Below are 20,834 nucleotides of genomic sequence, written 5' to 3' on the forward strand. Positions count from 1 at the left end.
ATCAGAGTAAGCCGAATGTGTCGCAACATCGTCCCTCGCGGAGAAAAAGGACACCGAACGGTGACCTGCAAAAGAAAATGCCGCCCGTAGAAATGTAAGATAGCATCTAAATCGTGTCGTGTCGTCATGATTCGTTGGCAGCAGATAGGATATATCAAGATATATATCGCTGCTCCCCAGTGGAAAGTGAAGAACAATGAGGTAAAACAGTAAAAAGAAAAAGAAAGTAAAAGCCGGAACGTGGTGGTAGTAGCGGAAAAGGGTAAGCTGATAACTCTTCGTGAGAGAGACTGCCAAGGAGGAAGGTTGGTTTGGGTATATCCTTGGGATTGCTGTGAAGCATTTCAACCGCTTGTAAGTCGTCTTGTGTGTGTTTCCTTCTCCTCGTGTTTCTTGAACATGCTCCCATACGAGCTGGCCACAACGCTGATCCAAACTCATCGGAGTATTGCCAAGCTGGACTCAATAGCCCGCCAATGGCTACCTCCTAATGCTTTCTAGTCGAATGAGGCAGTCGAGCTACTGCTGGAATGGTGACCAGATCGCCTACTGTGGCGGTCGCTGTCTCGAGAAGACGTGTGACGGCTCTTACGGCGGCGAGACGGTTCCTGTGCAGGAAGTCCTTGAACGATACCATTGCGGGCCAGCATACCCCCATTGACAGAAAAGTTACGGCAGACCATGAAGGCACGCATAGCCGCGTTCTCTTGAGCTAGAACATCAGATTCGTAAGCGAGATCCGTTTGGTATTCGCGTCCATTGACGAGAACAAGGCAAGTATAGCCGCTATGGTCCCGGTAGCACTCGTACATGGGGTCTGTCCATCCTCGGCGTCGGCAAAGGCCTGTTTCGCACCATGTTAGCAAATGGGTTCATGTCTCTAAACTAGTGATGCCCAAAACACTATGCAAACGAACTGATGTTCATAACATCCTTCCACAGATTGAACAATGGGGATCAAGATGCCAAACCCGGCATATAGTTCAAGGTTTTCCATGTGCCCTCAGTCATGTAGGACATCAAAATACTGCTCAACTTGTGCCACACAACACAACAAGGGTAGAACAATAGTTGTCTGCCACCACATGCGGGGAACATTTACCCTGCACACGAACTTTTTTTGGCCCCTTCAACCAATTGTGTCCGAGACAAGTTGCTGATGCCATGTACATGATTGCCATTGAAAAAATGGTGAAGAGAGATAGACTTCGCAGCCGTTGACTTACTCTCAAGATATTGCATGTAGAAACCGCCCATTGTGATGTTGCTGTTGCTGGCTTTCACTAAATGTGACGAGTGGTGAAGTCGACGGTGTGTAAGGTTGCAGTTGCTGTTATGACTGAAGGTTCAAAAAGGCGGGAATTCAAGCATATAAGAGCTTATTGGAAGGCGGCAAAGACGGTGGAGAGAATGCAGAGCATGAGAGGGGATGTTTTTATGACCAAAGAATATCAATGGAGGAAACGCGAACAAAATAAACGCTTGTCTAGATCAAAATAGACGACTGATGCCGAAGACAGGGTTTAGCTCCGAGGACGAACTCTAGGATCGAGCGTTACAGCGGGTAGAGAGGATGTGGAGGTCGTAAGGGATGTCAGGAACCGAATTGCAACAAGTGAAACAGGCCTTGCAAGTCTTGAGCGGCTGTTGAGGGTGGAGGAGGGTTCTGTCAAGATTACTCGGTTCGTTGTGCCCAGAGTCAAAAGAAGCTCAAACGGCTGGCGTGAAAGATGAATTAAGAGGGATGGAGAGATTGAAGGAGCTGGAGGGTTTTTGAAACAGGAAAAGACGAATTTGAAAGGACGAGCAATGAGGGAAAATACACAAGGATAACCTTAGCTGTGTTGAGATATCCGTCTTGAGTAATACTAGGTACTGAGTGTATGTACATCCATCCGCTGCAGTCGAGTTGAGCCGATGGAACGGCGAGACGTGTGTGCCTTTATTCCAGACAGCTTTTTTAGCGTGGGACCGGGGGTGTCTGGAGACAAAGGACGACGCGCGAATGGAGGTAGATGCAAGCAACGATGCGGCTCTCGAAAGAGTGTGACCCATCTTGCTGTGCTGGCCTACCTGGTTGCCAGTTGATCAAAACCGCTGGCGACTAGGCCACTCCACCGCAACACATGGAGGATGCAGCGAGCAGGCGATCTCTCTGATAAGTCTCAAAGTTAACGCCTTCGGCCACTGGCGTACCTCGAAAGAACTTAGTAGGTTCCTATTTTCCGTCTCAGTCATTGCTCTTTAGCTAGCTGAACCTTTCTCGCGGGTCAATGTTTTATTTTCCTGTCTTGTCTCCATGGTGTCATTCTTCTTTGGCGGCCTTATTTGGCCCTCGTTCAAACTTTATATTGTTGTGACCGGTCGTTTGCTCATTTCTCTTTGTGATGGTTATCTACAGGACGAATGTAAGTAAGCATGGTCAAGGCTTTGTATCCGGCCGAGTACATGAGAAAATAAGAGCATGGTCTGGAATGGGGGGCGATGGGGCCAGTAAGGGCCCCGTTTGTGAAGCTCATGCAGACATGCGATTGAAGATGCACTGCGACATAGCAGTAATTTCAACTTGCTTTAGCTTCAAGTCAAGTGGCGAAGAGGAGATCACCGTAGTGGTCCAAGGCGGGTAATTCGTTTCTGTTGCCAGGCCGGACGTTCGAAAAGCCCGGTAGGTTTGAGAGGGGCGAAATCGGTAGTAGTCACTCTGCCGCCGCAGAAGCAGCTTATACCTACTAACAGTACTGCAATTCAACCTGACAGCCAGAGTAACCAACAGCATGTACCTGACTCTGACCACCATCCATATCTTGACGTCTGAGATCTCTGTTTCGGCGGCCACTAATGCACAGCAGTGAGACCTTTGGAGTACTGTATCAGTACCGTGCTGTCTATGAGTACGTAGTACTTTGTGTCCAAAGAAGGACGATGAGCTGCAGTGAGGGGCAATCCACCTTGAACCCCTCCTCTTGAGCCCCGAGAGCCCCGGTGGCCGGACTTGCTGCAGGACCAATTCGAGCTGTCCATTGTAACCGTAACTAATAATTCGAAGCGAAAATTATCAGGGTCGGGATTGGCATATGCTAGGATCATATTCTGATCCTCGCCAGTCGCGCGCGAAATGGTCGGCCGTGTTGTGCGGCCTAGTCTGATCGCTAGAGTGTCGCGCTGGAGCCGAGCAACAACGACTCAGTGGGAGCGGGCCACGTTCTCTTTCAACTTTATGTGGCGGTTAAGATCATGGCCGGTCCGGACACGGAAAAAAGCACATCAAGGAGAGCGCCAGGTTCTCATATTGCTCAGCTCAGGGGCCTATAGGGCCTCTCTTTGTATCTAGCGATGGGCGCTTCGATTCTTGGCCATCGGATGTGACAAGGGCGTCTAAACTTCAGTTCGGAATAGCATCATGAAAGCTGTGACAGCAGCGCTAAACTTTCGAATACGACTCCCGCTATCAGTTCTGTTACTCTTTGACAAATGTAAGTAAAGGGTATGAACAAATTCAACAGTGACACCACCCGAAGCAGGCGAGGACAGTCCACTTGGACGCTTTCCGCATCCCACTCCCTAGGGCCTGGAGAAAGGGTCGGTGAAGCAGCACGACGACGTGCATGAACAGTACAGTCAGTGGCTGGCCCAGATATTCAACTACAGACCCTTCCACCCCTGCCAACCATGCCCTGCGCCATGCATCCACAGGCGTGGGTGTGGGCGCCGTTAGGGCTGTTCCCAGCAAGCAGCACGTAGGAAAAAGCAACAGAGCTCTTGTTAACTGTGGCTCGAACATGACAAGAACGGTGAAAGCGCCAAGACTGATTGGATGATGAGCAACAGCCCCTGCTCGAATGTCTTAGGATAAAGACGGGGCCTCAAGATGAGTGTAACGAGGGATTGGCTGATTTCCATGTACTTAGGGACTATACATAGAACTGGATGACAAGAGAACTTTTTTTTCTCCCCTTTGAGCTTTACCTTGGACAAGCCAATTTCTCTAGTGCGATCCAAAGTCTGTACTCATGGTAGCAGGTACAGAGTTTTGTTTTTGAGGGAAGAGCGCGGCCTGTGCAGAAGGAAGCCAACGTGTCGAAGAGGGGGAAAGGCAGCCCATGGAACGTCCGAACGCCGTACTTGCCTTATTAACTACGCCAGGAGGGGTAACGTATGGAAATGAATGGCAGGAGGAACCCCAATAGAAAGAAAGTTGAGGCAAAGACTAAGGCAAGGTAAGGCAGGTGCAGACAAGTTTGGGGTCAGCCCCTACTAACCTCATGCATAGATGTGTTGGCAATGCCGTTTTGTTGATAAAAACAACATTACATTACTTGGGTAGGTACTCTATGTAGTAAGTATGTACTGTCCTGCACTGGAACCTCGAGGCAACTTCCAATGGCGGCATCTTCTCTCTGCACAAGCTAGTCGATAAAGAGTACTGTTGTAGGTACCTATGTACTGTACTGTACTGTATTGTATCCATGGGGGTGGCCATCTTTTCTGACTCCATCTGCACCGATATCAAATCCCAGCAACGTCGCGAGTGCATCCATTTTGAAAGAAGTTGTCAATCACATGCGGCGAATCAGCGGTTTCACCATGTCAGGTATAGGATATCTGGTCCAACAACACCTGCATTGCCCAGTTTCTTAGTTCTTTTACTTACTAGGGCCGAGCTAACGACAAAAGCATATTCGACGGTAAACAAACGACCTGCCAAGCATCTGCAGGACTGATATCAAGCTGCAGGACGTGGCAGGGATGTTGCTCAAATTCGTCCCTCGAAAGATTCTGTGGGCTTTGTGGAGGGACAAGGGAGCCCCCATGCAAACGCGAGCCATGACGGAGCGAGCTTGGTTGGAGCTTTTCAACGTCGAACAACGATTCGACAATTCGAACTCTTCCAGAATTTCTATCTTGGGTGCCGCTAGTTAGCTCTGACGTGACCGTCTCAGGCAACCCCATGACATGTCGACACGTCCTAAGATGCTGCCCACCAAACTAGAACTTGATGGATGGAGATTCCGAGTGTTTTGGGTTTGGGTCCAAACTTCTTGTACAAACAAGTCAGATCCGAAACCTTGATAACCGCCAGCGACGAAAAGGACTTGACGCATTGCACTTTTGCGAGCTTTGTCACCTTCAGCGTATCGCCAGTTGTGATGCATGCGGCGGCGCCTATGCGGTCTGGAGCAGCAACGAGTAAGGACTAATATGATCCTCCCAAACCGAATCATTGTAGCTTAGCATGGCTTTGTTACTCCGGTAGCAACCCTAACAAAGGTGGGATGCTTACTAGGACTGGATCGTGAGATCTCCACGTCAGAAAAACTTTGAGGGTTTGCTGGTTCCATGTGGCTACAGTTGTGTGTGCCCCACGTATATCGTTGGTTCCCTTTTTTGTCGACCTCAGCCTCATGTTTCCTGACAAAGAACATTGGGGAGGCGGGGTACCTACCTCGGAATTGCTGACATGATGGACGATGACGGTAGAGAAAAGAGCCTTAATGAACAGCGCGCCATTGTAATTCTACGTGTGCTCACTTGTTGAGCTTTTCGAGCTCCGTGACAGCTGTCAACCTAGTGCTAATGAACCAACCATAAGAGATAGCTATAAAGCCATGAGACAGGCTCCTTTGAAATCGGATAAGCATGAGCAACTCGGGGCTATTCACGATGGTCAGGCGCCTGGTCTGCCAAGGTCACATATTGCCAACCAGGATAGCTGATTACCATCTTAGAAACACAGAACAGTGGTGTCTCTCAAAAGTCTTGTGGAAGTTCACACTTATCTTCTTTATCCTCGTAAAGGCCCACTCGATAGGGAACAAGGGTGCAGATGTTGTCCGCTCGAAGAATTGATACCAATGGCAATGGCAAGAATCACAGATGGTTCACGTAAACCACATAGATATCCTGGTTTCAAGCTCTGTGTCCACGGTCACAATGTAGCATGGACGGCCCTGGGCCTTCTTCATGGCCTTCAATCCGCAGGTAAGATGACAAGACAACTTATTACGTATGATCGGTAGTACACCTTGTAGTTCTCAGCAGGGTCCAGCTCGGTTATGTCTTGCCGGTCGATCAAGGTGCTTGGGCCTCTTCGATTTGACGATACTGAGGACTCTGATCTCGAAGGATGGCACAACTCGCAAAATTGTAACCATCTAATCGTGGAAATGCTATTGCCATATCTGAGACAACTATTTAAACGCCCCTCGTGTTCGAGGCGGGCTAGATCGACTTGTTCTCAATTTAAGCAGCATGTCCCAAACGAGACGACCTCCATGGGATGGTTTTGGACGACAGAAGAGCACTGCCCGCTTCAGTTTAACTCTGCTACATAACGGACGTTAGATGTCTGATACCATCATGCCGATTTGGCTCGTTTATGACAAGCAATAGTGCATAATGTTGGTTTCCAACGTGATGTAATAATACGCTGTTAGCTGTTCTCAAGGCGAAGCTAGATGTTGCACTTTCTGCTTTTGTCTGCTTTCAAATCTCAGTCGCCACTTGTATCACCAGAAAAACAGACGTAAGAGAACTCACTAGGACTTCAGGACATCCGAGAGTGAGATCTGGAAGTCCAGTACTAGTTGGTTCTGTTTCAGGTAGCAGATGTCGATTTCATACCGATAATGTAGTGACACTGGCTCAGCCATAATTGGAAGATCACTGCCATGCGATGGGAGATCTGAACTTGATTCAAGGTAATGCAGAGTCTTCTGTTTGCCTGACGTTTCTTATCACCATCTGCTGGAAGCCAACCTCTAGGCTGTTCAGCGCGGATAGCTCCCACAGATTCAAAGTTGTCGACATGATATTTCTTCTGCTATGTTACTTCATGAGTAAATTGTTCATCTGTAGCAAATGGATATTTGGCTAGTCCCAAGTCTTGATAAAGGTGCTTGTATTCACATAGAGGATGGACACTTGGTTCTAGAACTAAGCCAGGAACTTATGACAGGGCATTGGCGGATGTAGGATGACCAATTGCATTTTGACGGCATGTTTGAAAGCGTTTGGCTCCCTCATGCAGTTGCTAGTAAAGACTAGACTTTGCGTGAGAATATGAGTCCTTTATATGATGGCTTCGTACTCAACATTTCACCTGACAGAGCAACGATTGGGTTCATCCTGATGCGCAAACAAGCAAAATTATTGAACAATCCTATTCAAGCTTTCGCCCTGCTCGCCTTAAAGTAGCTAAATCGCTGTCGGTGAGGACCAGACGATAGAACGTGCTCCCTTCAGTGAAATGCTACCCTCTTGGACATCGGGGTAGGGTTGTGCCGGTTTAGCTCTCACAAAGCGTAACTTCAAAGCAGATTTTCGAATAGCACCGCAGAAGAGTCCTTTGCGTATTTAATTGCTGCTTTCAAGATGCAGTGTCGCTGGTGGAAAAGAGAAAGAGACACAGTTCACCATTGACCTCCTCACAATGCAAGACATATAAAATAAAATATTGGGCTCTAGAGGAACTAACTAGCAGTCAATAATATCTTTAAATCCAAGCCTAATTCTATTCTATCCTTTGAGAACACATCTCTTGGTGCGTGCTCCTAGAAATTGTTCTCGATTCCCCATGCAGGTCTCAATTCGATACGGTTTTCTGTGTTTAGTATTACAGGATCAAGTTACAGTGGAGCAAAGTCCAAGCACTCAATGTCCCAGCAGTATATGACTCAGCTAGATATACAGCCTTGGTTATTTGATCGAAATGCATGTTAGCTGCACTGTTACTCTGTCATGCCTGTTGACGACACGACATGGCGCCATCAAAGTCGGGAAGCTGAATGTCCCCCCCACGAATCCACTGATTCTGACTCTGATTCATGCATGCACTGCGGTCCATGTTTGTTCGTGTGCTGTATCTCTGATCCAAGATGGATAAGCCCAGTTTGTCCGACCTCGACGACGCAGGTTCCATGTCGTGCTTCGGCTACCAAAATATGTATCTCTGTCCAGGATAAACCACCACAGAGTTGGTAGATCTGTGTGCCCAAGCAATCAATGCATCAATCTTCGCTATTTCATGTATACACCCTCACAAGATTCCCAGCATATGAAGTACATTGAAAAGTGGCATGTCTCAGCTGCATGGTCTCTCTTTTCTCATGGCTTCCAAGCCCCATCCTGCACTACACGAGTGCCACTTGATCTAGAAGCCATGTTTGGACGAAAAGTAACTCTGTATAGCCTCCACTTTATGCTGCGGGATAACGTAGACGGGATGCACGGTAGCAACTCGATCCTCCTCATCAAAGATCTGTTCACCATCCATATACGGTGTCACAGACCACGAGTCGCCTGTCACATCTGCCTCGTGAGGCCGAGCAACATCCAAGTTCCACTTGTGCTGCGCTGCACTCAAGCCAGAAAGTACATAGCATGTGTGGTAGGCGTCGGAGAACCTGTTGTCGGGCTCGAGTCAGCGCTCATTCGGAAATTCTAGATGCAGGGCCACCAAGATGCATACTTGCTCGGTTTGTCTCTCAGACCACCCCGCTTAGACTGGTCTTGACAGCAACAAAGGATGTAGCGGATCAAGCCGTCACGGCTGAAAAGGCTACCCTTGGCCGCAGGGAGCGCGTGGCCGCCTGAATTGGCCTCTTCCCCTCCAGGGCCGGACCCGGGTCCGTTGAGTGCAGCCTCGATGAGGGGCCAGCATCCTCCGACCCAGTGACTGTAGCAACCGTCAACTAGCTTATTGGTACGACCTGAGAAACCACCCTCTGGGGCGTACTGTCGCGAAGACAGCCAAGAGATAAGCAGTGGAACATTGAGATGCCTACAGAGCAGAAGCATCAAGACAAGGTTAGCATGCGATGCACCGCTTCCATGTCACAACATGAGTGGTTAGACAAAGGGAGAAGCATACCTCGGGATGGAACGATGTGGAGAATCAAGAATCGAGAGGCATCCGAGAGCGCAAAAGGCATATGCACCATGTGCTTCGATGCCCGGCTTTGCCGACACGCCTCCCTCGTGCGTTTGGCCTTTACGGTGGATGATCAGAGACGGAATCGTTGCTTTCGGATTTCGTGCGTCACTTACATCGGTGTACATAGTCTGCAAGCCCAGTGAATAGGCCAGTGTGGCCAGCGGATCGTGCAGGAGAGTCCTGTGATAGCTCAAGAGGTAGATTGAGTAACGTTATGATGACGGCCGCGCAGTAAGCCCCCCTGCAACTTTGTTAGAAGGAAGTGATCGCAGATGCGTCCTTGGGGTTCACGGCATGAGACCGATGGGGAACTGCGGGCCTTGATCGCCGCGCTGCAGAGAAGAGTATCGAGGTGTAGTGTCGTGGTACAGCATGCACATACCTGACGTCTTCTTCGCCGCCGAGTGCCATCTGGAACCCTGCATCGGGCTGCTTGAGTGAGCATAGCCATCTCCACATTGCTCGACGGTCGATGACCTCGTAGGCGTCTTCACCGCCGACCAGGGCCAACGACAGAACGGTTGCATAGGAGGTGGCGAGATGCGAGGTATGTCCGAATCCGCCAGCGAAGCCTCCATCTTGATTCTGCATAGGTCGGACGGTATCGACAAGTCTCTGGCGGTACTTCGTGACATCCTCTCCTAGGAGAGCAAGAGCAGACAGACACCAGTAGAAAAACCAGGGCCGACTGGGGTCAGCCGGTGTGAAAGCAGCGGGCAGCTTTCCCAGCTGCTTATGCAAAAACTTCACATGGAGGCGACGGTCCAGATGGGGCAAACCGTGGGAGTTGCAGTGGTCGAATTCTTCACCTTGAAGAAAAGGTAGGACTTCGTCTATCGTTTCATCCTGGACACGCGATGACTCCGTGGGTAGGCTATCGCGGATGAGAGGTTCAGTAGTGAAGAGAAGCGGTATGGAGAGTCCACTATCGGGCTGTGGCGCTGTTGCAGCTGAAGCCATTCTTGTGTTTGATCTGATATTGCTGGTGACAGTATTGTCGCTGCTGTTGTTGTTGTTGTTGCTGCGTGGAAATAAAACGCGAGGTCGAGGGCGTGTGAGACGAGAACGGGCTCTCATAACTCACACAGTTGATGAACCAATATTTATGTTATCTCCCGTTGCCTTATTTGCGCTGCTTCAACAATGAGAAGTCTGGCTGATATTGTTCTCCAAGCCATGGTATCTCGCAATCCCATCTTACCCCCACATATTGGACTCAAGTGGACGGTTTCGTTCCCATGCCCAATAAGAATATGCGTTTGGCGGGGCATTCTCTTTGTTGGTTACTTTAGTACCAACGACAGGTCATGCCACGAGGTCGATTCCCTCGAGTTTGTGTTGGTTTTAATATGGGAAACCCTATTATATTGAGCTTGGATCTGATAATGGCTGAAGCAGAATAAGTTGGACTGTGGTGTTGCAGGTAGTACGTGATTTGTTTGACTTGAAGAAACGTCAATGTGGTAGGTAGGTAGTTGCAAAGACAGGCAAACCGTGTGAGCTTGCAACCACTATAGCTCTGGATACCCTCTAACATTGAAGATAAAAAGGCCAACAGGAGAAGTATTAAGTATAAAAAATTAAGAACAAGCTGGGAAATAATTGCCTGTGAAATGGCCATGTTGCTTGGTCACGGAAGTTTATGTATATTTACCTACCCTACAGTTCTACCCTCCCAGTCAGGCTGGATGTGAAGAATTTAGAAGATGATTCCAATCCAGCAAGGACAGCCTCAGGAAACTTTTATGCGACCGATACCATTTTGTGGTTGCTCTTTTGATTGCTGATGATACACTTTGCACCGTTAGGAATGGGTTCCCGTACGAAGTTGCAGGGAGTCTTCAATATTTGTTTTGTCACTTTTATGTAAGGCAAGTCTCTCCCACGACATAGGTGATACCCTAGGAAACACTAGGCTAGGAATATTATAGTATCTTTCAAGTCATCTGAGTATTCAGATCTTTCATTGGGTATGAAGGTGAATTCTGGATTACATCCTCTTGCGTGTGGACACAGAGACACTCCAGGCACTCAATGAGCTACAGTGTTTCTGAACTAATTAGTATTTTTCGTAGATAGTGTTCGTGGCTTTGATAATTCCTTCCTTGGCATAGGTGTAAGTAGCTTGGCGATATTCAGTTGTCTTTAAGAATCGTGGCCCATTATAGGCGCGGAGATTCAGTTAAGAGTCAGACTCACTGTCAAGCCCAGGTTTTCTATATCTAACAAGCAGCTATCTACTCAAGAACACCCGTGAATAACATGTCGTATCTACGAACGAAGCCAAGGCAAAATACCCATATACTGCTGAAGGGAACCTAGCAGATCGCAAGTGATCGTGTAGGGTATTTTTCAAGAGGGAATAGAAAGAGAGATTATTATGAATTTACATTAATACTACAACTACAATAGCTGATATCGATGTCGAACCTGTAGGACCCTCCAGTTCTTGGCGTTTTGCATGTCAGTGAGAGACCTCGGGTATAAGCCGAGGAGACCAACGACAACATGAGATATGCAGCTCAAAACGCATTTAACACACAGTAGCTGTATTTGAACGTACAAGACGGAGCAGAAACAGCAGTTTCTAGCCAGAACATCGACAGCCTGTCCTCGGCCACCGTCAAACCATTGCACGCCACATGTATCGGTCCGAAACAGCCAGAAAATTCTTGTTAGCAGGTTTTCTAGAAGCAATTTTTGCATAGAGCATGGTTCTCAAGTACCGACGCTAGGATATTGTAACTGGCACGTCAAGGCGGAGGTAAGTTTCCGATTAACTTGGCCTGTAAGTCTCAGAGAAGAAATAACACATTCAACACAAAAAAAGTGTTGCGCTAGTTGATTAGTCGTGCAAGTGCAAGAGTTGTTCGGTTTCAGACGGCTCAGTTTCACACTACTGTAGCTATTGCAGCAGGACGTGATCATTTGCACATTTAAGAGAACTTGACTGGATTAACTATCCCAACAAAGGTGAGACAAAGACGGGAGGACGCAGATCCCAAATATTGAGAGACATACGAAAAAGAAAGTCCGACGCTACTCGCGGAAGTTGAATAAGTCGAGCGAGCAATGTCCTTCGAAAATCCGAGTTCTCGACCGAAGCTTGGCCCGAACCGAGCCAACCCCCAACTTATGGTCTTTGGCTGGTGGGGGCGCTAATGAAGATCGATTAATTTAATGGAGGGAGATATGGTTGACCATTTGATGTTGTGATAGAGTTGTCTAATTATTATGTTTGTAGTTGTGAGTTGGTATGGAAAAGACGTGGAATCGCGAGAGCCAGAGTTGTGTCGAGGAACAGGTATGAGCAATTGAAGAATAATGGTATCGTGCTTGTCAAATCTGTTTAATAACGAGATAGTAAATAACAGGCCTGGGACGTTCTCACCTTCGAATCCGGTTGATAGCTCTACCTCGTTTAGTAATTATGTATTGTAAACATATATCAGCATATGGATGCGTTGTGCAGGTCTGCAGGACCAACTGTATAAGCCGATTGGTTTGCCGACATATAATGTCATGTCACTCTAGCATGACAAAGGGCCGATCCGAGGAAGTACATATACTGCGGAATATATTACAATGAGAAACAGATTAGACGCTCTTGTTTGATACGCTGACAACGTGCTTTAGATATGCTGGAATTCCGCGGGAACAAAACACCACGAGATATTCTGGTGCAGTGGCATGGCATCTTGCTCCAATATGCACCCATGTAAGCTTAGCCTCGACACTTCCCGGTGGGGACATGACCGGAACTCAAAGACCGGCTTGTCAAACCGGTCCGGGGCATATGCACGATATCATCCATGGCACATAGCCGAGACAAGGAACTTGGAGTAGACAGCTCACAGTGTCTTACTATGAAAGCCATCAAGAGATGTGTTGTGTATGAGAGAGATGGAAAAGAAAAGAACTATAGTATAGGATATAGCGCTAGCTGTATATAACAGCTTAGGACTGTAGTTGTGAGGTTGCAGAAAATCGGATTTATACTCCATCAAAGCTCAGAGCCTCACTTATTTTAGTGCCCCCAACACCACATCGGACCCCGCGCTTAATTGATGCTCATGCAGGGAAAACCCACCAGCTGTGCGTATCCGTCCAGTCCAAGCAATATCCCTAGACTTTACGTTTGCTTTTTCTGTGTTAAATCCTGGAATCTAAGCGGTTCACTCTGCTGAGTCAGTCTCTATACAGCCTGTAACCTCGGCCTTTCTGGAGAGGTCCAAGAGCACTCACTCGTGCAACTATTTTACCACTTTTCTCTTCTTCTTCTAACCTATAAGTCTAGTGTCGTCCATTCGTCTACTAAGTTAGTGTCCTTCTATAATTTTTGTTCTTCTCTGCGTCATTGTGCGGAAAGATTTCAAACTTTGTCGTATAACTTAACTACACTCACATATTATTTAATAACACGCCATGGCTACACACTGCAACGTCCTCCAACAGTTCACCCGTACCGAGGAATCAGAATTCAAGGGCATGATTCGCTATGTACCCAACCGGAATCGATTGCTCCCATCCACTACATCCATCTCCAACCAACCACGACTCCAGGCTTCTTCTCTAGGCCAATTGGATTGTCTACCCGCAGAGCTTCTATTGTCTGTGCTTGATCTCCTCGACTTCCAGTCTCTGTCCCGCCTGTCGCGGGTTTCTCTTCTAGGAAAGGATGTGGTTGAGGACCTGCCGGTGTACTGGGAGACGGTCCAACATGCTCCCGAGGCTTTGGCTGTCTTGGGACAGACTCAACTTTTGAGCTACCATCCTGCTACCTTGCTTCATTCTGCTCTCCGGCAGAGCAGATGTGTCTCGTGTCTCGCTTTTGGGGGATTTCTCTTCCTGCCAACCTGTGAGAGGGTTTGTTTTGAGTGTCTCTATGAGAACCAGGCTCTCCGGATGACGTCTCCGGCTATGGCGAAGGAGTGCTTTAGTCTCACTGATCATGATCTCCAACGTATTCCTGTTATGCACAGCGTTCCTGGAACCTTTGGTCTGAGGTTCCAATTCGTGCATAAGCAGGCTGAACGCCTTGTCAGCGTCAAGCAAGCAAAGGAGCTTGCCCTAGAGATACATGGCTCAGCAGAGAAGCTGGCCAGACTGAGACCAACATACCGTCCCGGGAGAACGTCCATGAAAGATGCTGCAATATTCAGGCACTTCCATGAGGCTCCTTTAGACCCTCCAGGCTGTGATCTCTCAAGACTACCAAGAAAAGCCGAAGTTGTAGAGGATGACTTTGGCGGAATGGCTTCCATCCGTTTCCCATCCCTCTCAGATGCCGGCGCTGACAAAGGTGTCCTCTGCCAGGGATGCCTTGTCACTTATAGCCACTACATGCAAGGCATGCTTCCTCAGAGTACGCTTTCCGAGCTTGTTCCTGTGGATGTTGGGCCTTATCGACCTCTTCTCGCGCTGTTGACTCGTCTATGGCCAACAAAAGGATTCGCTGAGCACGCACATCAATGCTATGGAGTGCACCGAATCTTGGGACAGTAAGAGTCCTATATAAGGACAGAGCTAGAACAACCTTAACAAAGACCTCAACTGAGGTTTGTTGACTTTTGAGATTTGTTAACACATTTCTTGATCTATCCTGGCTGATGATTGCAGGATCCTCAAAGCCCTGTAGGGCTAGTATCTTCTCCCTCTCCTAACATGTCTCTCATATGCTCATGTCAATAAGTTGTCGGTTTTGCACGCTGATGGTTCTCAAAAGTCTCACTGCTATTCATGATCAGCCAACAGGTTTGTGTTTCTATCCGGTTGCGTTTATATACCCCATAGTCGATGTTGATGGTAAAAGAGTTAATTGATTTTAAATGTGTGTTTCTGATTAGCTCGTCAGTGAATACAGACCTAGTCTTGGTAACAGGTGACCTTGATATTGCATTACCTTAACATGGCTTATTTGCGTAGTGGTCCTTTCATCAAGTGAAAGGCAGTTGAAACATCCAGCACTTGTATCTTTCCGTTGCCCTCTTGCAAGAGGATATAAATCAAGAGAAGCGAGACCAACAAGTTTGAGGGTATTCCATATGATCATTGAACATATGTTTGCGTATTATCTAGCTTATCTGCAATACCAACAGGTCTGTGGTGAAGCAACATGATCTAGTTATGTGACGATCTTTTGCAGACTGGAGTTTGCAAACAAATCTCTCCGTTGACCGGCAGAGCGAGGAATTGAAACGTTTAATGATTATGGCCCTACCAGTTTGCATGTCTCAATGACCCACCTCCTCCAAGAGTCGATGACAGTTGTTGGCATAGTGTAGTACGATATGAAAGTATATTAGCAATGCCATACATCTAATACATCCTGTGTTTTCGAAGTATATGCTTCCATGTAGACTGCCATACTATGTGGTTCCGGGTAATGTTTGGTGGTGAAGGAACGTGTATAGAAACTATACGTTCTGTTACCGGAACTCCTCTTAGAAGACTGAGTAGCAAATATCAGAGTGACACGGCTCGAGTATGTTTTGAGTGACATATTACAAACACAATGGAACTTGGCAACAAAACCACTTGTCCTCAGTCGAGTTGTTGTGTAAATTAGATGGAACAATGATATAAACCGGAAGTCGATGGATCCAGCTCCGGTTGTAGCCAGCCTCAGGCGAAACATACACCATGACATGATGCCATCAGCATGATTCCTATTAATCATATAGCTGTGCCTCATAGCATAAAAGTCAAGCCACTCAAAGGCATGTAGTTGAGGACGTTCTCATAGGGAATGCATCAACTTCACAGCAAGCCAAATATGAGTCACAGTCTTTCGACGACTTCGGAGTCTCGAGCAAACTGCTTTGCCGAACACAAAGTGATTGGAAGGGTTCCAGACCAAGATGCATGTAACAACACATACATGCATATGTCCCCAAAGAACCATTATTAGCTACATAATCTGGCTCAACATCATATACATGCATGCGTGGGGCCCAGCCTATTATCCTAGGTGAACAGCTGCAGAGCTGCCCAAAGGCAATGAGACGGGAGCCAAGGTGCCTTGGGTTTACCTGCAGAATATCATCCAACTTGATGAATGAAAGCCGATACTATGCAGTTTGTAACACCACGATGAGGATGTTGATAGTGCAGTGAGGAGATATTCTATCTTGAGGTGGAGCAGTTGTGAGTTGTCAATCAACAGTTTGTGGTAACCAACGGCCACACTTGCACGACAACTGGTGATTCTGAGTGTAACTGCAGAATCTGACGACATAGCATTGATTGAGTAGTACGAGTGAGACTACTCAGTGTTCCTCGCACAACAATTAGAGATTAAGGACGAACTTGACGTCCTGCGCGCAGGAAACCACCTCTGTGATGTGAGATAAGGTACTTGGCACAAATCTCGGTTGTTAGCCTCTGGAATGAAGGATGGTGATAGTTTATCTTTTTGGTTTCATTTCTCATAGCTGCGTGACCAGTTTATGGCCACTAATACGGATTGCACCGGATTGATCCTTAGCCGGTGCAGGTGAACACAAACTCAGCCCCTCGTAACTATACGACAGATCGACGTGGCCACGACGTTTTGATAGTGCGCACGCATGATGGTCTATAGGCCACGAAAGATGAGACCAGATGTTACAGAGGAGGGATTAATTAGGAATTCCGCATTCCTTGCGTCCCCGCGGCTCATGGCGGGGATGATCGGCTCGGAGATGTTGTGGAGGTGAAGCGGAGTGTCGGGGGCCGATCTGCATGTTCTCGGCCAGCCAGATCAAAGGTGAAAAGAGAGAAACAACACGATAAGCGGCAGTATTGATTGAAGCCTCCTTAATTAGAATCCGGATCGAGGAATGGAGACGTTTCTTCCTCAGTGTTTGGTCAAAATCTTCACCGCCGAAGATTGTTCCCTGCTCTGATGAGCGACAAAATCTACCCCTGCGTCAAAAATGGTCTGATGGCAACAGAGTTGCCAATAGCCGGCGCATCGAATCCATCGACTGTGGAACTACCGGGAGATACGATGCGGCTACTACGGACAACTACCAACTATGGCTACAGTTAACTCGTAGCGTTGGCCAGACCCAATCGTGAACAACATGCCATTTGCCTTGATAACCTGTTTGGCCCTGCAGAGTCTGTAATCAACATGAACCCGATCATTGGATGAGCCGATTAAGTGTTGGCGCGCGCTTTGTTCTCAAACATCCTGACTCGTGCTATTATGTTGAGAAACAAAACTAGTTAATCCGCATGAATTATCAGAGACGCCGCCGCTACACCACGCATCATCGATTCTCCGGGAATAGGGCCGTAGATCCATCTGGGACTAGACTCGATATAGAGACATACCAAAGGGGGCACTACCACAATATGAGACGTGCACACGGAGAATAGCCAGGGTGTTGAAGAGAACCCTGGTTGTAGCATCAAATGCGGTCAACACTTCAAGAGTCAGCTAAGGAAGCTGTATCAGGGGGGAGTCAGAGGTTGATACGGAGCATGTCAGCTTACATTCCCTCGACTTCATGAGATTCGAAATCTTAGCCTTAGTGTTAGATATTGTCTCATCCCACTCTCTCGAGGGAGCTTCTGACATCACTGCCCACCTTCTAGCATGAACGTGCGTTGCGGTCTGTCCGCAGGTCGCAGAAAAGACAGTGCGCCATGTCTTAAAGCCTCGTGTTACTGCTGAGCTTGAGAAACATTACACAGAGACACCATATGGTCTTAGCTTCATTACTCCGGAGAGGCTGGCCAGCGTTCTTTACGTGGCTGACAAGACACAACATCAGGCTGTGCATTGCCCTGATACACTTGTATCGCCGGCAGTTCCTTGTCTCCTCCATGATCGATATATCTATGTATGCACGCCTAACGCGGGAGATGCCCAGGCTAGATCAAGATCGCTGATAGCCTGAAGTGGACTTCTCGCTCGCCCTGATGCTTTACATACTTGTCGTGCAGAATTCACTAGTTGAGACACTAAATAGGAACCAAGCTTGTAAGGCTCCTGATCTTGTTTGCTATCAATGCAATTGACCACTGGATCGACGATTGACGATTCTCTGCTTTCAGCATTGTGATGTTATGCCTTCGCCAATGCAAGCCTGGGGTAGCCTTGTCAGTTGAGGAAGCATGGTATGCGTCAAAACACTATTGAAAGCCTAATGAGCGAAATATCGACATCAATTGAGCTGTACCCAACATCAATTACTCATTCTCATCTCAATTATAGCGACTTCATCAGCCCAGCCCGACATTGCATGTGGAAGCAACATGCATAGAGATCAATGGACACTGATGGACGCTCTTAATCGTGATCAACCACATTAGCTAGATATCCGCAAATAAACGACGTATCATGAGGTTGAATGGGAACTGAAAAGCTGACGAACGATTTGCCGCATTTAACACAGGTTCGCGGGACATATCGTGCATCTTCCGAGAGCATCATAAACCAGATTCTGCTGAATGCCGGTTATCTATTGGCTGTGATGGCCTGAATGGATATGTTTCTGCACTGATCCCGGACGTGTTCGCTGGCAATCACGAGTACACCAGACAGCCAAGCGGATGGGGTGTTTGAGGGGATCGACGGCTTAACTAAACCAGCCAGCCCTTGTAAGACCCTGAGGTGGAGTCCGGGTCTTGGTCTTGAAGGGTTAGTGTTTCGGCGAAGCTGGCGCTGGGCTTGTTCTCTTGTAAACTGTGAGGCCATGTCCATGGCAAGGGTTGTGAAGCATTCAATGGCTCTCGGCCCATTGCCTAGATTGCTAAAAGTTTGATGGTTGGTGAGATGGCTGAAGATGATCCATCTTGGAGTTTTACCATCCAAATGATCATCCAATGCTTTGTGGCAACTTTCTTGGTCTGTCAAGCCATTGCGGACTCTCTTCTTCATTCTTTTGGTAAAGGCCGTCAAAATCCCGAGACTCCTCACTCAGACAGTGTAATGCGTGACATGGCTCGGACCGTACAACTCATACCTTAGTACCGGGGGTACAAAGCAAGTCAAACCATCGCACGTGCAGGATTATGGTGTAGCATTCCAAGCCTCGAGACATTTCGAAAGGGCCATGCCGCCATGGTTGTGTTACCGTCAGCATGTGGCTTACCGCCGTATTGTTCATCCTATACAGGTTGAGAATGACCTGCAGGCCTCGGCGATGTCTTCAGATTTCACTTGATCTCGGAGTGGGCGAGCGGCGAGTTCTGCTGTGCTGTTTACATAGGCTATAGCAGAACTGCAACTGCACCACATAGTAGCAGACGAGATGCACGACGTGCAGGCAAACGGGATAGGTAATAATATGCAGAGGACATGAAGTGAAGGGGATTGGCCAGATGGGCATTTCGTGATATGTGAATCCTACTGGTGCTTATCTCGTCATTGCCACGATAAACCCATTTGCTTGCAGTGCAGCAATGCAACCACCACCACCAATGCTGTACTGTAACCATGCTTTGCTGCAAGGTGAGCTGGTGGGAAGGCAAAGGATGACAGATTATCTAGTTTGTGGACAGTCTGAGAGCACACTGTGTTCCGGCCAAAAACCAGTCGGAACGAAGCTACTGAAGTGCCAAATGCACTGTATGATATCCGGTCCGGGCCCTTTTTTGACACTCGAAGGGCATCGGTGGGGTGGCCTCAATTCATACAAGGTTGGGACTAGACAAATAAGATGGCGCAAGTCGAGCAGATCTGAATCTTATCACGACATTGACTAATAAACAGCCTCATCTTTGGATCACAGTGATCACAGAGAGCTCAGATGATATCGATATTGGAAATTTCGTATCGATCAAGTAGAATCGTAGGCCAGTCACCATCTCAGGAACATAGACAGCTGGGTACCTGGATTTCATGCACGATTTATGGCCACAATGGATCTGCTGGCACAACAGACCCGCTACCTATCGTGATTCTCTGACAAGCGGGCAGCCAAGTGAAAAATAGTATGCCATGGCCTATAAGCTACTATCCCGGTGGGGGGAGAATGGCTGGATTATGGGCCCTCTGGGTCCTGACTAGGGCCTTGATCACTGGCGATAGGTTGAGTCTTGATTCATGGGAAGTATATCGAGTTTCGACTGCATCGGGGGCAGAATTCGTGTTACACCATGAGGGAATTGATATGCCATGGATGGTGTTTTATCGCAGAATCAGAGGGCGACATATGGTAGAGCTGAGTGTGGTATAGTTAGACAGTAATCAACAGCATAAACACTGAGATAAGGGTCTGTACTCTGAGATTTTTCACTGAGACTGGCTTTCTGACAACCGAAACCTTGGAGCATGGCTTTCGAGCGATGGCGGCGGCCGCGGCTACTAAGGTGGCTGGCTAGACTCGGCTTGGGGTAAACCTGTTTGTGTTTACATGGCGCCAACGAGGAATTCTTAACAGATGAACCAGGTTCTGTCATGCCATCGATCCCGCTTCCACAATTGGTCAATGTCCAACACCCCAGAAGAGGCGCAGGAGGGTTGCAGCAGCAGAACAGCCAGTACAGTGACCCAAGGGTTCCTGGGGTGTGAGCCTGTGAGGTGCTAGTTAGTAGTCGGGATCCATGCGATCCATAGCGGGTCGTGTGCTCTTCACTGGAGCGGACGCCGCCAGCGGATAGGCTTATGTAGCGTCCCCTCTAGTGGGTGGGCGCCTCCATCTCAGGTGGCTTGGCCATTGGCTGCATGTCCCGACGGCTTCACCGCTTCTTCCCCCATCGACAAACCGCCCACAGCAGCGAGACTAACCCATGATCTACCCGCCGTTGAGCCTTCTCCTCCTTCTCCAGCTGCTCCAAAACCTCAGACCTCCTCCCTTCACCTCAACAAGGGACTTCACGAAAGAGCGGTGTCCTCCGCTTAGTTCCTACAATATTATCGATCATCCGCCTTTTCCCACTCCGCTTCCCTTCTGTTTTTTTGCCCAGA

General features: G+C 48.0%; 3 protein-coding genes across 3 annotated transcripts; 1 reads left to right on the forward strand and 2 right to left on the reverse strand.

The window, feature by feature from the left end:
- Positions 1-497: 497 nt before the first annotated feature.
- FSUBG_2394 (double strand RNA binding from dead end 1 domain protein) lies at positions 498-1,257 on the reverse strand (the record flags this gene model as incomplete). Its single annotated transcript, XM_036680161.1, has 2 exons — positions 498-844; positions 1,227-1,257. The coding sequence occupies 2 exons, from the start codon at positions 1,255-1,257 to the stop codon at positions 498-500; spliced, it is 378 nt and encodes a 125-aa protein (XP_036542071.1).
- Positions 1,258-8,149: 6,892 nt separating this feature from the next.
- On the reverse strand, positions 8,150-9,892 carry FSUBG_2395 (farnesyltransferase subunit beta; the record flags this gene model as incomplete). Its single annotated transcript, XM_036680162.1, has 5 exons — positions 8,150-8,402; positions 8,468-8,779; positions 8,870-8,987; positions 9,046-9,173; positions 9,315-9,892. 5 exons carry the CDS (start codon positions 9,890-9,892, stop codon positions 8,150-8,152), a joined length of 1,389 nt encoding a protein of 462 aa, XP_036542072.1.
- Positions 9,893-13,357: 3,465 nt separating this feature from the next.
- Positions 13,358-14,437, forward strand: FSUBG_2396 (uncharacterized protein; the record flags this gene model as incomplete). Its single annotated transcript, XM_036680163.1, has 1 exon — positions 13,358-14,437. One exon carries the CDS (start codon positions 13,358-13,360, stop codon positions 14,435-14,437), a length of 1,080 nt encoding a protein of 359 aa, XP_036542073.1.
- Between the last annotated feature and the right edge of the window lie 6,397 nt (positions 14,438-20,834).

Source organism: Fusarium subglutinans (genome assembly GCF_013396075.1).
Source record: "Fusarium subglutinans strain NRRL 66333 chromosome Unknown NRRL66333_c0000020, whole genome shotgun sequence".
Taxonomy (NCBI): domain Eukaryota; kingdom Fungi; phylum Ascomycota; class Sordariomycetes; order Hypocreales; family Nectriaceae; genus Fusarium; species Fusarium subglutinans.